We start from the raw sequence: 16,719 nt of genomic DNA, 5'->3' as shown, positions 1-16,719 counted from the left end.
CGAATTCTGATGAAAAAATCGATGATGAAGATGAGCTAAATATATCTGTATACAAACGTATACAAATGTATGTATAATGTACGCTTTATACCCAAATGTACGTATGCATGTACAGGTGACGTACAAACACACACACACACACACACACAGACCAAAATAAGTTGTTGTACAACAAAGATTAAATAAATTATGTACAACTTAGAAATGTGAAGAAATTATTATTCGTTGTTGTCCAAGACGATGACAGATGCTGTTGTTGTTGTTGATGATATGATGTTGATTGCTGACAACAACAGACGTATCTAAATCTTCACTTTTTTTCAAGTCTGAAAATGAATAAAAAATATTATTAATAATAAAACTAGTATTGATAATAAATAATAATAAATAATTACAATAATATAACATAGTTCATGAAATAATATAACATAGTTCATGATCTGCTTTCAATTAAAGTTAATAAAATCAATCATTAAAATCCCATTAACATACATATATATATATATACATGTGTATATGCTTGAGCATTTGGCCACATACAACGTATCAATTCGAAAAGAGAAAGAGAGACACACAGACAGACAGAGAAAAAAAGAGAGAAAGAGAGGGGAAGAGAGAGTTATATACAAATGTTTTAATGTTATGCTATGTCTAGACATGAAAAAGTATTGATGATATCAATATATTGTATCATTTAGCGCGAGCAAGTTAGAATAATGATACTACCACTACCACTACCACTACCACTACCACTACTACTACTACTACTACTACCACTACTACTACTACTGCTACTACTACAACAACTACAACTAAAAATAATTATAGTAACGAAGAAAGCTTAGTATTAGCTCCTACGATTTAGATAATATATATCATATTCTAATAATAATGATGGTAAAGATGATGGTGGTGGTGAAGATGATGATGGTGATATGGTTGCTTATGATGACGACGACGACGAAGATGATGATGAATAAATAAACACAGTTGTGTCGCGTGTACGCTCTGGATGCATGAATATGTGCGTATGTATTATGCATGCATGTATGTATGTATGTATGTTTGTATGTATGTATGTATGTTGTATGCATGTATGTATGCATGTATGTTTGTATGTATGTATGTTGTATGCATATATGTATGTATTTACGTATGTTTGTTTGTTTGTTTGTATGTACGTATGTATGTATGTTTGATTGAATGAATGAATGAATGAATTAATTAATGAATGAATGAATGAATGAATAAATGAATGAATGAATGGATGAATGTATGTTTATGTTTAAGTAGGTAAGCAATTTTAGTATCATCACTGATGGATATAATGATCAAATTCTTCATTGTAAATGCGTGCATTGGACACACACACACACACACACACACACACACACACACACACACACATACAAGCAGGTGTCTGCTAAACCTGTTAATGCATGTACAACGGTGTTAAAAATTGGGAGGTTAATTGGTTAATCATACAATATACTAGCTATCTATAAGTAGATTGAGAATGAATTGAGTTATTGCTAATTTTGCAAACACAACAATAACAATAATCATCATCATCATCAGAACAACAACATCATCATCATTACAACAACAACAACGACAACAAATGTCTTCAAACAAGGTTATCCAACAAACCAACATCGATAATTTCCTTCGTAACATCATCATCATCATCATAACAACAGCAACATCATCATCATCTCAACAACAACAACAACAACAACAGCAATAATAATAATAATAATAATAATAATAATAATAATAATAATAATAATAATAATAATAATGACAAACCAAATGTGACGTATCAAACCAAGAGCATCCAACCAAGCAATAATATTGGCAATTTATTCAATTAAAGATAGAGGAGGTATTCTTTTCTATTCCTTCTCTAAAGTAAATCTGAAAAACATGGCCAAGTATTAATAATACAATTAAAAACGTTTTTAATGAAATAAATAAAAACATGGTTAAATAAACTATTAAATAATAATTATAATAATAATTATTATTATTATTAAAGACTTAATTCTGCGAGCAATTTGGCGCAGACCTGATTCTCATGAGATGGTATGCAGAGAGTATTTCACAAATTTGATAAAAAATAAATGATTGAATTAATTTTTATTAATACTATATATATATATATATATATTATATATATATCGTAATAAAATAAACTATAATAATTATTAATATTATTACGACGATATTATTATCTACAAATTTCAACAAATCAATATACTGTGTGTTGCAAAGCAACAGAGGATATCATACAGCAGGAGACACAAACACACACTCTAAAACTAAAATAAAGAAATACAAAGCGTGCAATTGCAAGCCTTATATATAAATATATATATATATATATATATATATATATATATATACATTACCACACACACACACACACACACATATATATATATTTGTATTGATAAAATCTATATATATATATATACATATATATATATACTGATTCAAAGTAGGTATATATTAGTAGTAGTAGTTTAGTTATAGTAAGAGAGAGAAAGAGAGAGAGAGAGAGAGAGAGAGAGAGAGAGAGAGAGAGAGAGAGAACAATTGATGCGGTTGCATGCATATGCTGAACCTTATAACAATATTACTATCGATAACTCACTTGGGAGGATTCTTTTTTTTGGTATGGTATTAGTGAAAAAATGTGGCAATAATAATAACAACAATAATAATAATAGAAGAACAGCAATGATAACAGATACAAGGCTTATTGCATGCGTTGTGATAAACTCAACACAACAACTTGATAATGGAGACTTAATTCGGTTTCATTAAGGCACGCACGCACACACACATTATCATGTAATTATTGTGAATAATATAAAATTCACACTATTATATTTTACGTAATGGTATTTGTGTAATAAAACTACAACACAAAGCATCTAACGCCAAATTCATTTTTATTCAAAACGATTACATTAGAGCGAAAGGTTTTATGATTAATATAATGTAATAATCATATTTCTCAATTAAATCTTTACTCGCCTAATTAATTGATTAATTACATTTTTTAACATTTACATTATTCAGCATTTTCCTCAAAGGTTTCATGAATAAAAAACATCACATACGGCCAGCCAGACAGACATTTTACCTCCACTTTGCCATCTTTGAATCATTCACTGTCAAGATATACCATCAGTATGACGCAAAGTAAAATAGGTAACGAGTTATATAATGATACCATACCATTACAGCGACATACGTACGTACTGGAGTAATAAATGAAAATACAAAATAGCACTGATACAAGAATTTCAATATCTATGCATTGTACATTAGTCATTGATGATGTCATAGCTACGTCATCTCACGTCGTCAAGCTAAACACACACACGCACGCACGCACACACACACCACTTTTAGTTTCTATATCTACGTATCAAAAGCTTCTATGTCTCCCAATAGTGAATGCAAATATGTACACACCCCACACTAAAGATACCGAAAATAATAGCTTCCATTTTATATACTATATTTTATATACTATATTTTATATATTCCATAAACTGTCACTCTATTTCACACAATAAACAAAAGAATAATTTGACAGAATGCCGCCTTTAAAATCGCAATTTTAAAAAAATGCCAAGAACAGCATTCTAGAATGAAATAATTTTAAATTTAAAACTCCATTTTCACATAATACTAATAGCATTAATAAACTATAATTAACTATTACTAATGAATAATAATAGTAGAAATAATCCGTCAGAGATTGTGTCTCTTGTAGGAGAGAAAAGCGGTCGTTTTGACAGCCTCCTTGTCAATCAATCCCTGGTCGGACGTCACCCCGTTATCCACCCCTCCAAACATGAAAATCTCCGACTCGCAATTGGTCAGACTATAGAAGGCTGTCTCCTCCCCGCTAAAACCAAGCCCCAAAACGACCGGCCGCCACTCCACTGAATGATTTTCCAACGCAGAACTGATATCCAGTACGTGTATATTCGAGGTGTAGTCCGTCTCCAGCTTCATGACGTGCGACGTGAAGCAGCAGTCGCCACACTCTTTGTTGGCGGCGGCGTTATCGACCGCGTCGTCATTCGGTGTCGTCTGCTGGTGTCGACGATAATAATGTCGGTGACTTGTCGCCCGTCCCGAGTCTAAAGGTACGTCGTTATCCTCTGGTTCAACGCCCACGATTAACATGTCGTCTCCCTCATGATTATCATTGTTGTTATTATAATTGTTATTATTATTACTGTGGTTATTATTATTATTACTATTAGCTCTGTCAAAATCCATGAAACGCCTCATAGAAGCCCTTCCATGTTCATCATCATCATCAAAGCCGTAATTAATCATTCGGTTATCACCAACTACAATACCACTATTATTATTACTATTATTGTTACTGTTATTATTGTTGTTCTTTTCAGCGTACCTATCTTCATAAACTTTGAGCATGGCTAACTGCTTCTGCCTAGATTTGAAAAACCTAGAGCCAGGAGCTGCTGTGGCCGATGTGGTCACTGTTTCTGATAACGATGACGTCGTTGTCGTACTTCCACTCTTGTACATTTCACTACTACTGCTGCAGTTATTACTACTTTTACTACTGTCGCCACGACCACTACCACTGCAAGCTTCATCTAGATCGACAGCCATAGCAGCTGACGATGTTGATGCCATTGCGCCATCTTCGGATATTTCAATAGCGAATGGCTTACTACTGACGCCACTACTGCTAATGTTATTACTACCTTTACTATTGCTGCTGCTACTAACATTTAAATTAGCAGCTATTAAAGACGACGACGACAATGAAGTCGTTGTAGCTCCGTTGTCACAGCCACACACTTCTCTGGCCACACGTTTACTGGCGACACCGTTTTCGTAACTAATATTACTAATATTATTTATACCACTACTATTGTTGCTCCTACAAATACTAACACTTAAACTGCATATATTATTAGTATAATAATTATAATAACTATTACTACCGAGTAGAGGTGATCTAGCTGTTCCCGTTTCAAATCGGTATATGTCGCTGGCAACTCGTTTACTGCAGCTACTACTACTAATAATACAACCACTACTACTATCACTACTACTACCACTACTACTACTACCTTTAACGCCGCTATAATTACCACTTAGATCTACAGACGATGAGGTTGATGTCGTTGTTGCAACTGGTCTTTCATAACCCCAACTTTTGCTAGCAATTCGCTTACAACGACTACAACTGCTACAGCCGTAGCTACAACTACCACCATTACCGACACCACTAGCAATACAATTACGACTACTACTGCTATTGATATGACCCGTATCAACTAAGCTACCACTTCCTCTTGTAACGTTAATACTGTTGTTATAAGAAGTACTGTTAGCATCACAACTACTTCTTTTGTAGTCAAGATGACTCATTACTACTCGTCCGTTACCATCATGGCTGTCACTGGCGCCATTATGTTCCTCAGAACTGTGAGCCAGTTGACGTGCCTCTGCCTCAGCTCTCTTCACCAGATGGCGACGCATTAACAACGCCAACGATGGTGGTATAATTGGATGGATGATGACGACGACGATGATGACGATGAGTGGATTAATGATGATGATGAGTAGATTAATGATGATGATGATGATAGGATTAATGATGATGGCGACTGGCTGAATAATATTGATGACGACGATGATGATGATGGGGTTGGTTGTGAAGTTGAACTGATAGGCTGCTGTGATGGGAGGGAAGAGGCCCGCGATGGTAGCAATGGCATTGGTGACCGTGCCAAATCTGGAAAACTCGGAAGTTCTAGTGGTGGAAAGATCGAGTCACGTGACGATGTTGCCAGTAGAGTTTGTGGTATGAACTGCGGAAGAAGATCTGCCAGAGGATGTGGTGACGGGTGATGGGGGAACGTGAGAAGAGGTAGCAAGGAGGATGATGCGGAAAATGACCGCGATGATGAGGATGGTGACGATGAATTCAGTGACAACGAAGAAGAAGAAGAAGAAGAAGAAGAAGAGGAAGGTGATGATAGTGGTGGTGATGAGTTTAGCGGTGGTGATGATGAAGACGGCTGCAGTGATGATGACGTCGGTGATGACGAGCGTGGCGAGGATACAGGGAACAACGACCGTGGAAACGTCGAAGGCGAGTAGATCGGCACCACTGCCAGCGCGCGATTCGAGAGTCCACCGCAATATATGCGATTGGCGATTTCGGATCGTGGATGAACACCAGGACTGGAAATCTCGAAAGACATCAACGGGCCACATATAATACTGCTCATGGACGAGTTAGTGGTGCTGGCGTTAGTCGAGCCATCAGGAGCATCAGTTTTGGCTAGAGGTGAACTTTTGTGGCAGTCGCACGAACATGAGCTGCCTCCTGTCTTTCTCTCTTTTGCCCGATCTTTTTTGAAGACGGAATGTGCATCTTTTCTGGCCGTCGATTCCAGCCATTTCCCAAGGATTATTATTTTGCCATCAACCTAATTAACGAATTTATTAAATTATTATTATTAATTATTAAATTATTATTAATAATTATTAAATTATTACTAATAGCCAGCCAACAACATCGTCATCTACGTAAAGTGTCATTTCTACGAGGAATCGTCATCATTACGACAATCGTCATCGTCGCCATCTCAACCAACCACGCAGGGCGTCTGGCCCCACATTTTCCTCGGAGCCAACTCCGGAAATCCCATTTTTAGTTCAGTCCAGTACCAATAAACACAACCGACGTCGTCCTCACGGCCAGCGACCTCTGCACTACATTCACCTCTGTAGTTGTCGCAGGCGCTATTAAAATTAGTGGTACGTCTCTTGTTTTCTTTCTTACCAAAACGGTAAACGCCGAGTTCGTCATCCGACATTGTTAGGAGCCAGCAGTCTAGGTAAGGCTACGAATAATAATGATAATAACAGCAATAGAAGACGCTATCAATTTGTAATCGTAATCGGGTGAAAAATAAAAAAGTTAATTGAGTTGTTTGGCGTTTCATGATGAAAAACAAAGAAAAATATATTTAAGGTTTAAAGATTTTAAGCTAGTGTGATGAGCTAACTCTTTTGCCATTTCCATATCCACCCATCATAAAGATGTGCTGGTCGTCAAGCCGTACCTGTCAATCAATCAACCAATCAATCAACCAATCAATCAATCAATCAACCAGCAAATAGATTAATCAATCAATCTGAACAACAACAAAACTACAAACGAATCAGTCGTCCAATCAATCAAGCAACTAGTCAACCAGCCAGCCGACGGACTAAACTAACCTGCACATGTCCAACTCTGGGGCTGGGTTTGTTGCCAGCCACTGGTACCATATACCAGGTACTGTTTTTCATATCCAATACCCAGATTTCGCTTTTTCTGTTTGTATGTGTGTGTGTGTGTATATGTGTGCGTGTGTTTATGTTAGACTGTGTGTATATGTGTGTGTGTATGTATGTGTGAGTGTACTGTATGTTCTGTTCAAGTCTATACAAATGTTTGTATGTATGTGTGCATCAAACAAAAAACAGTGAATAAATGCATCAAATTTAAAATCAGCAGCACGCGAACGGACACACACACATACAAACACAAAAGCATACACACAAACAGACGAATACACACATACACACACATACAAAAAAAAACCTTATATTGTAATCTTGTACCCCGAAACTAACAACCATCCTATCTTTAACAATCGTAGCTTGATGGCCTGCCCTACCGTTCGGCTCATTATTCGTCTTAACTACTTCCCACGTGCGTTCGACGGGGTCCAGTGTATACAGACCAGGAAAGTAGACGGACTATTTTTCAAAATTAGTATAAAATGATGACGTATGTGTTTCATCTTAACTACAATTTCACTCTTAAGCATGCAAAAAACTATGAGTTTGTGAATTTTTTTTTAACAAAAAAGCATTTTTTCTCACAAATACGAATCAAAATTTGAAAAAAAATATTATGATAGGAAACAAAAATACAAAAAATAAAGGAAAGAACATCGATTATTTTTCAAAATTAAAAAAAACTTAAGCCTACGCTATTTTCAACATAAATTTTCTTATAAAACAGTAATTTTTTCAATAAAATACCTAACAAAAAATATCTTGACACAAATTAGAAAAAAAATGTAGTCGTTTATTTTATTATTTACTTAATTAATAATTAAAATTATATTATTTATTCAATTATTAATTAAAATTATTCATTTAATAAAAATAATTTATTTGAGTTGACCCACATATTCAGATATGGTATGCAAAGAGTAGCTACATCCGCCATATAACACAAATTTACCATTATAAAGTATCAAGGTGGACCAGGATTTCGGCTGCGGGTATGTGCCTACAATACATAATTGAAATTAGGAAAATAATTATTTTTAAAATTATTTTTAACATTATGGATATGAATTTGTTTTTATGAATTAATTTTAATCATTCAGTCAGGCAGCAGTTCCTTCATTCGGTTATTTTTTCATTCATTCATTTTGAAACATCAAATTGAAAAATCTGTTTTGAATATTTTTATCACATTCCTATGCCACTATTTTTCAAATAATTATTTTGTAATGTATTGTTGATATAATGTAAAAAATTTTTATTACAATTTAAAAAAAAAACAAACAGAAATGCATCTAAATATCTACATATGATAACAACAACTTGCTAAATAATAATGTTAGTGTGAAATTAAATAAATAAGGAAAACAAATATAATTAATTTGAAGAAAATCAATTTTCATTTCTGTACAGAATAAACAACATTCACCTGACAACCTAAGTCTTTCCCAGTTATTTCTCACTAAGTCAAATTTCCAAGTGTCATTGAAGCAGGTGGTTAAAGCAGAACAGCCCCCAAACACATAAACAGCTTTGTCTTTTTTGTGATAGATGGCAGAATGTAGGAACCTGGGGGATATTGAACTATTTTTTGACCTAACACGAAGGTAAGACCAGACAAGCTCGCCATTTTCAATGGCTGTCATAAAATGTCTTTTGTTGGTTGTCAGACAGCCTAAGAAATAGTGATAATTTTCATAATTGATAATTTTTAATGTTCATTATAATATGTGAAACAATGAAATTTTTTGGTTCATTCATTGAAAATAATATAATAAACTATAATATACTACTACTAAGATTAATTGAACAAAAAAATTAATTAATAATTGAACAAAAAAATGGAAGCCCCTCCACTTACAAGTAGCAACCTCGGCCAGCCGATGGCACACTAATCTCAAATTAGGCAAATCACTGTACGGCGATAAATTAAAAAAAATTTGTTCGAGTATTTCATTTGGTAAACTTAAAAGTGATTTTTCACTATTATCTTTCAAATTTTCCATTTTTGAGTGAGAAATTTTGTAAAAGGCCGTTTAAAAATAAAAAACGCTAACAACTTCAATCAACTTTTAAACGGTAAGAAATAAATGTTTAAAAGTGAAACTTTAACCAAAAAGCAAATGTGCATATATGTGTGTATATATATAAAAGTGAATTTTAACATTAAATTTAAATGTCTAGAAACATCAAATTGTGGAATTTAAAAAATTGAGTAACGTTCGTAAAACATTCTCTGTTACCAAATTATTAAAAACTAATTAAATTTTCGATTTTCATCGAAAAAATATGAAAAATCAATAAGTAATGCAGCTGTATGTATGTATAAGAAATTTACATCAGCATATCTGAGCTGTCAGTACCCTCAAACCTGAATTTTTGGGGTGTCAAATTATCTTTTTTTTTTACTAATTTCATCAAAATTTTGTACAAAACATTGTTCATTTATTAAAATATAAATAAATTAATAATTTATATACTTTTTGAAGTAAAAAGTCATAAAATGCCCCCAAATGTGAGTGATCTAATTTATTTCTTTCTAAAAACTTTCATTTCATTTCTTGATTTTCTAATTATATAATTTTTATTTTATTAAACGTTCATTCTAGCGTTTGAAAGCCGCAAAATGTCCAACAGATGAGCTTTCATTAACTAACTGTGCTGTGGTCTCGGATAAGGATTTTGACGTCACCAAAATTAGGTAGGTGGGGTAGCAAGCAAAAGTTTTAAATTTTGATTATTTAATGTTTAATCTTTAATGATTAGTGACGATTAATGACAGGTGATTTTGTACTTCTGGCCATTTAGGCTCCTCTCAGTTTTATTATATAATTATTTCAATATATTTGCAACATAGAAAAGTCTTAGATGTTTTAATTAATTCAAATTCAAAATATTCATGCTAAATTTAATTTGAATTTTTAAACAAATGTCACCATTCTATTCAACTCTCTACATAAATAGAGATAATTACCTCATCTTAATTCAAATCTAAATGTTATATTATTAATTATAAAAAATTAATTATTGATGTAAAAATAAATTATTAATTTTCCTAATTTTCCAACTTGCAGGCATCTTGAGGTCATAACGGGACCCAACCACCACTATGTTTTCACGTTGAAATCCCACCCATCTGTTTCTCCTGAAACTATTGGATTCAGTGCTCCTCAGGTTGCACACGCACGCACACACAAACACAAAAACACACATGTGTACACTTGCATTCTTTCCACACACATAAATGCACACATAGAAATTAACCAAAACGTAAATAAAACACTCTATTATCTTCACAAATAAATTAAAAATGCATAAATATATTACATTTTTCTAAAGAGGAAATGGGCTGTCCTATCTCTCGGACAGATTGTTGATGTACGTCCCTATTTTTTTGACCCCAACAAAGATTTCATCAGTAGTATGGTGCTGGAGGTGGATTTCATAGCCAAGAAAAAGTTATTTTGCACTTGTTTGCAAGACAAATAAATAACTATTTACTCTTCCCTAATTTTTTATTTTCTCACTTTTATATTTACCCAAATGTTAGAATTTTAAAGGCTGATTCCCTAGTTATTTAACATCAAATACATTCTCAAATATATCTTTCTCTTTTACTATAATTCTTCTTATGCAATATTTCTTGCTTCATAATTCACTTATTTTCTAATTACACACTCACACACTATAATCATATATATATATGTACTTTTTCTTTCCCTAATTTTAGTACAACCACGGAGCCATACGACACGGACAAGATGGCGGCCGAGTTCGTCATGCAGTTTCCCCAGCAGGCGTTTACTGTCGGCCAGGAATTAGTGTTCAGTTTCATGGATAAAAAATTGTTGATAGCTAGAGTGAAAGAGATGGAAGGTTGCCTGCCCGTGTTTCATTTGTAGTAGTTCTTAGTTACATTACGATTTCATTAATAGAATAATTCATTCATGCATTCATTCGTTCGTTCGTTCGTTCATTCGTTCATTCATTCGTACGTTCATTCGTTCATTCATTCGTTCATTCATTCATTTATTCATTCGTTCGTTCGCTCGCTCGTTCATTTATTATTTATATATACATTAACCACAATTGTATGTCACCATTTAACTTTAATTAATCATAACTCCATTCCATAATTACCTCAAGCGCTGGATGTCAGGTCTGGCGGAAAGACATCAAAAGTGAGAGGCACACATACGCTTAATTAATAACGCACACACACACACACCCACACACACACACACACACACACAGATTTATGAATATTCCCTGTCAATTCGTGTCGTGAGAGGTGCTGTACAAATCAAACAATACAACACAATACAAATACACTATACTGTATACTATATTTATATACTAGTTTACCGAATTTCAAGCTTTTGAATGTTTATTAATTTATTAAAATTTTTAATTTTAATAGATTGTGTGATAAATATAAAACTACTGCTAGGAATATTGCAAAACTCAACCGTAAGCTTTCAAGAACTAAAAATTCGGTAGAATTTATCAAATGTTGCATCAATTATGGTCTCATTCCTGCATATATGTTTATATAAGTGTATACGTATGTACATAAATATATACATATATGTATTTATATATGTATATATTTATATTATATATATATATATATATATATATATATATGAATAGGTTCGTATTGGAGTGACTATGCCAAACACAATACTATGCTTCGATAAGGCCGATAATTCACCCGTCAATCTTATTGGAAAGTGCAAAGGGTAATGAAGACGATGATGATGATGATGTCGATGGTGATGGAATTATGATTTTCGTTGTTGATGTTGTTGTTGATGGTGATGATGATGATGACGGTGACAACAAGAGCAACAAAATCAACCATGACAACTTTTCATCATCATCTCCATAACAATCATCATCGTAATCATCACTTTCTTCCTTCTCACCAACCAATTAGAAAGCAGACCTACCAATCTATAATTAGCCCTGACTGGAATTTCGACAAAATGGGAATAGGCGGTCTGGATAAGGAGTTCTCCACTATTTTTAGACGGGCTTTCGCGTCGCGTGTCTTTCCACCGGAAGTCATCGAGCAGATCGGTCAGTCAGTTCATTTCCACTGTTATTATTATTATTATTATCGTTATTATTATTTATTATTATTATTTATTATTATTATTTAGTATTTATATCATATTAACCCTGCCCCCAAATGACTGACAACCACTAGGATTGAAGCACTGCAGGGGCGTTCTTCTGCACGGTCCACCTGGAACCGGAAAGACCCTCATGGCTAGACAGATTGGTTCGAACTAATTAGTAGATGAATAAATTAATTAATAATGAGTTGTTATTGTTGTATTGGTGTTTTTGATATGTAGGGAAAATGCTGAATGCTAGAGAACCAAAGATCATAAATGGACCGCAGATCCTCGATAAGTATGTTGGCGAGTCGGAAGCCAATATTAGGAAGTTGTTCGCCGAGGCCGAGGAGGAAGAAAAAAGGGTGCGTTCTATTTTTCATTCATTCGTTCGTTCATTCATCCATTCATTCATTGTCATTCGCTCATTCGTTCGTTCAATTAATCAGTCTTTCATTTATTCATTTATTTAATTAATAAACCATCTATTTATTCATTCATTCATTCATTCATTTTTTTATTCAATCAATCCACTAATCAGATGGGCATAAACAGCGGCCTGCACATAATAATCTTTGACGAGATAGACGCCATTTGCAAAGCTAGAGGCTCTGTGGCTGGGAGTACGGCAGTCCATGATACGGTCGTCAACCAACTGCTGTCCAAGATAGATGGCGTCGATCAGTTGAATAACATTCTCGTGATTGGTTGGTCGGTTGGTTCCGGTTGATTCTAATTGGTTGGTTGGTTCTGGTTGATTGGCTGGTTGAGTGGGGAGGGATTGTGATTGGTTGTTACTTAGCTGATTGGCTGATAAATGTCTTTGCATTTATTTGACTGGCTGTTTTTTTAATTAACTATTAGTTGAATCAATCAATCGACCAACCATTCAGTCAGACATTTAGTCAATCAATCAACCAACCAATCAACCAGCCAATCACACCATCTTCACAATAAACCACCCTCAAATATTCCAGGTATGACGAATAGAAAGGATATGATTGACGATGCCCTGTTGAGACCCGGCAGGCTTGAGGTACAGATGGAGATAGGTCGGTACATTCCTATTTTCATATTGGTACATCCCTATTTCTTCACTGGTGCACCCCTATTCTTATAAATTATTTTAATATTGGTATTTATCATCAACTTCTGTAAGCATTAGAATATTGTTCAAATACCCTGAATATTCGTTGACATGATTATAAAATTTAAATAATATAATTGAAATAATTAAAATAATCAAATGAATTAATTGGAATTCATTGAAAGAATTAAAATTGATTGAAAATTTATTAAAAAAAATAATAATCCAGGCCTACCTGACGAGAATGGCCGCCTGCAGATCTTAAACATCCACACGAAGAAATTGAAAGACAACAACAAATTGTCCGCCGATGTTTCACTCCAGGAACTGGCTTCAGTGACCAAAAATTTTAGCGGAGCCGAACTGGAGGGTCTTGTTAGAGCCGCAACTTCTACTGCTATGAACGGGCTGATTAAGGTTGGCTGGTCGGTTGGTTCTTTGGTTGGTTGGTTGGTTCTTTGGTTGGTTGGTTCTTTGGTTGGTTGGTTGAATGAATGAACGAATGAATGAGATATTCATCAGTGAATGAATGAAAGAATGATGGAATTCAGTTTACAAGAAGTATTATCAGCCGTCATAATTTTCAAATCAGGTGACCTCTGACGTGGAAATTGATCCGGAGGCCACGGACAAGTTGAAGATCACCATGGCCGATTTCAGAAATGCTCTCGCTAATGATATTAAACCTGTTAGCACTCTCTCTCTCTCTCTCTCTCTCTCTCTCTTTCTCTCTCTCTCTTTCTCCCATTTTCTTTCACTAATTATTTTCCCCCACCATTAGGCATTTGGTGTAAGTGAAGATGAGATCGGCACGTACATGAACCGCGGCATAATTAACTCTCTCTCTTTCTCTCTCTCTCTCTTTCTCTCTCTTTTTCTTTCTCTCTCTCTCTTTCTCTCTCTCTCTCTCTTTCTTTCTCCCATTTTCTTTCACTAATTATTTTCCCCCACCATTAGGCATTTGGTGTAAGTGAAGATGAGATCGGCACGTACATGAACCGCGGCATAATTAACTGGGGTGACCCAGTTAACAGGGTCCTTCAGGACGGTGACCTACTTGTCAATCAGGTCAGGACCAGTGAACTGACCCAAATATTAACTGTTCTGCTGGAGGGTAAGCGTAATTTTTAAAAGATGCCATTCATTCGTTTATTTAATTTATATTTCTATTCCTTTTAGTCTATTGAATTGCTCATACGTTCATTCATTTATCTATCCATTCATTCATTCGTTTATTCATCTAATTGTTAACAGCCCGTTCATTATCATAATCATGGATCTCATTGTCATAATTTATTCAGGTCCGCCGGGCTGTGGTAAAACCGCCCTAGCTGCCCAGATAGCTCTGAAATCGGATTTCCCATTTCTAAAAATAATCTCTCCTGAGAATATGATCGGTCATCTTGAATCAGCTAGGGTGCAAGCCATCAAGAAGGTTTCACTTTCGATTTCATTTTATGAATACTATTATTACTACTACTACTACCACTACTGCTGCTACTACTACTACTACCAATACCACCACTACTCTACTGCTATTATGACCATCATCACTATTAAAACTCACCACCGGCACCGTAACAATCATTATCACAACTTAGGTCTTCGACGATGCCTACAAATCGCCATTGAGTTGCATCATATTGGACGATATAGAGGGCCTCCTGGACTATGTGGCAATCGGGCCGAGATTTTCCAACTTAGTGTTTCAGGCCCTTCGAGTCCTGCTAAGGAAGTTACCGCCACCTGTCGGCTTTAATTTATTATTATTATTTATTATTATTAATTATTAATATGTTATGGTGTAATTGAATAAGATAATTTAATCGTTGTTTTGGGGTTATGAGTAATATTGCGGAAATTGAACCATAGTCTGTTGAATACTTTACTATATGTTATTTATCATATCGTCATTCATATAATTATTCATAATAATTATAAATAATAATTTTCAGTCATAATTATAGTTTATAATTATTATCCTTCGTGATTCCAACCATAGGGAAGGAGGTTGTTGGTGATCTGCACGACTGGCTGTAAGGACTTGCTGCAAGAGATGCAACTTCTTAGCGTCTTTAGAAAGGTTTATTATTATTATTTATTCATTTATTATTATTATTTATTTATTTATTAATATTATTTATTTATGTATTATTATTATTTGTTATCGTTAATTGAATCAAGCTTCCTAGTGCTTGTCTGTAATTCTTCATTATTACGTCATCAGGTCTTGCACGTTTCCAACCTATCAACGTCCAATCATCTGGTCACGTGTCTCGAGGAGCTGAACCTCTTCACGGCCAAGGAACTAGACGTCATCAGCAGAATGACCGACAGTAAGAAGTAAGCAGGCTGACTAATTTGCATAATTTTGCATAATTTATTCATTGAAATCCGAATTAGGCAGCTGAATTGTTATCCCAATTTGTCAATTTTCTTAAAAAGCGAGCTCAGATCATCATTCATCACGCTAACAATTAAGTTATTAGATTGTAAAAGCTGTGTTGATTGGTTAACATGATTTATGCCATGGATTACGTTAATTAACATAATTTATTAATGAGTTAACTAATTAATTGTAATTATTTTCTATTTATTTATTTATTATTAATATTTTCCTTGAAAAAGGGTTTGGATTGGGATCAAGACGCTGCTTGATTTTGCTGAAATGATTAGAAAGGTCTTTCAATTATTTTAATCATTCATTCCTTCATTCATTCATCCATTTATTCTTTCAATAACTAATTTATTCATCTCATCGTTCGTTAATTCATTCGTTCATTAATTTAATGATTCTAAATAATTTAATTTATACATTCATGCATTATGCATTCATTCATTTCATCGTGCATTCATCTGTTACTACATTCACTCATTCAGTTATTTATTTATTCATTCCGTTGTTCATTCATTCATTCACTAACTCATTTATTTCTTTATTCTTTCAATCAGGTTGAGGATGAGTATCGCATCACAAAGTTCATTTCAATTCTCGAAGATGAAGGTTCTTTACAGATGTGATGGAATTAAAGAAGAATGAAGAGAAAGAGATAGAGAGAAGGAGAGAGTGAAAGAGGAGAGAGAGAAAATTAATGTATATTCGTGTATATTTTACAGAAACAAAATTAAATGTTGTCGTTGCTGTTG

The 16,719-nt window shown here is 34.1% G+C and overlaps 2 protein-coding genes across 2 annotated transcripts; one reads left to right on the top strand and one right to left on the bottom strand.

The window, feature by feature from the left end:
- Positions 1 to 7,572: 7,572 nt before the first annotated feature.
- HELRODRAFT_69391 (hypothetical protein) lies at positions 7,573 to 9,368 on the bottom strand (the record flags this gene model as incomplete). Its single annotated transcript, XM_009030572.1, has 4 exons — positions 7,573 to 7,824; positions 8,262 to 8,365; positions 8,792 to 9,037; positions 9,224 to 9,368. The coding sequence occupies 4 exons, from the start codon at positions 9,366 to 9,368 to the stop codon at positions 7,573 to 7,575; spliced, it is 747 nt and encodes a 248-aa protein (XP_009028820.1).
- A 497-nt stretch (positions 9,369 to 9,865) lies between these two features.
- Positions 9,866 to 16,593, top strand: HELRODRAFT_189514 (hypothetical protein; the record flags this gene model as incomplete). The annotated part of the gene is made up of 21 exons (XM_009030666.1): positions 9,866 to 9,877; positions 9,972 to 10,063; positions 10,437 to 10,536; positions 10,702 to 10,820; positions 11,093 to 11,238; positions 11,509 to 11,543; positions 12,016 to 12,104; positions 12,302 to 12,444; positions 12,575 to 12,649; positions 12,726 to 12,850; positions 13,027 to 13,192; positions 13,463 to 13,537; positions 13,802 to 13,989; positions 14,165 to 14,260; positions 14,530 to 14,686; positions 14,874 to 15,007; positions 15,174 to 15,320; positions 15,575 to 15,655; positions 15,800 to 15,915; positions 16,201 to 16,252; positions 16,525 to 16,593. 21 exons carry the CDS (start codon positions 9,866 to 9,868, stop codon positions 16,591 to 16,593), a joined length of 2,217 nt encoding a protein of 738 aa, XP_009028914.1.
- Positions 16,594 to 16,719: the final 126 nt, after the last annotated feature.

The sequence above is a fragment of the Helobdella robusta genome, assembly GCF_000326865.2.
Source record: "Helobdella robusta unplaced genomic scaffold HELROscaffold_7, whole genome shotgun sequence".
NCBI classification, from domain to species: domain Eukaryota; kingdom Metazoa; phylum Annelida; class Clitellata; order Rhynchobdellida; family Glossiphoniidae; genus Helobdella; species Helobdella robusta.
Note: the sequence above shows the minus strand (reverse complement) of the source record. Positions and strands in the feature narration are given on the sequence as shown.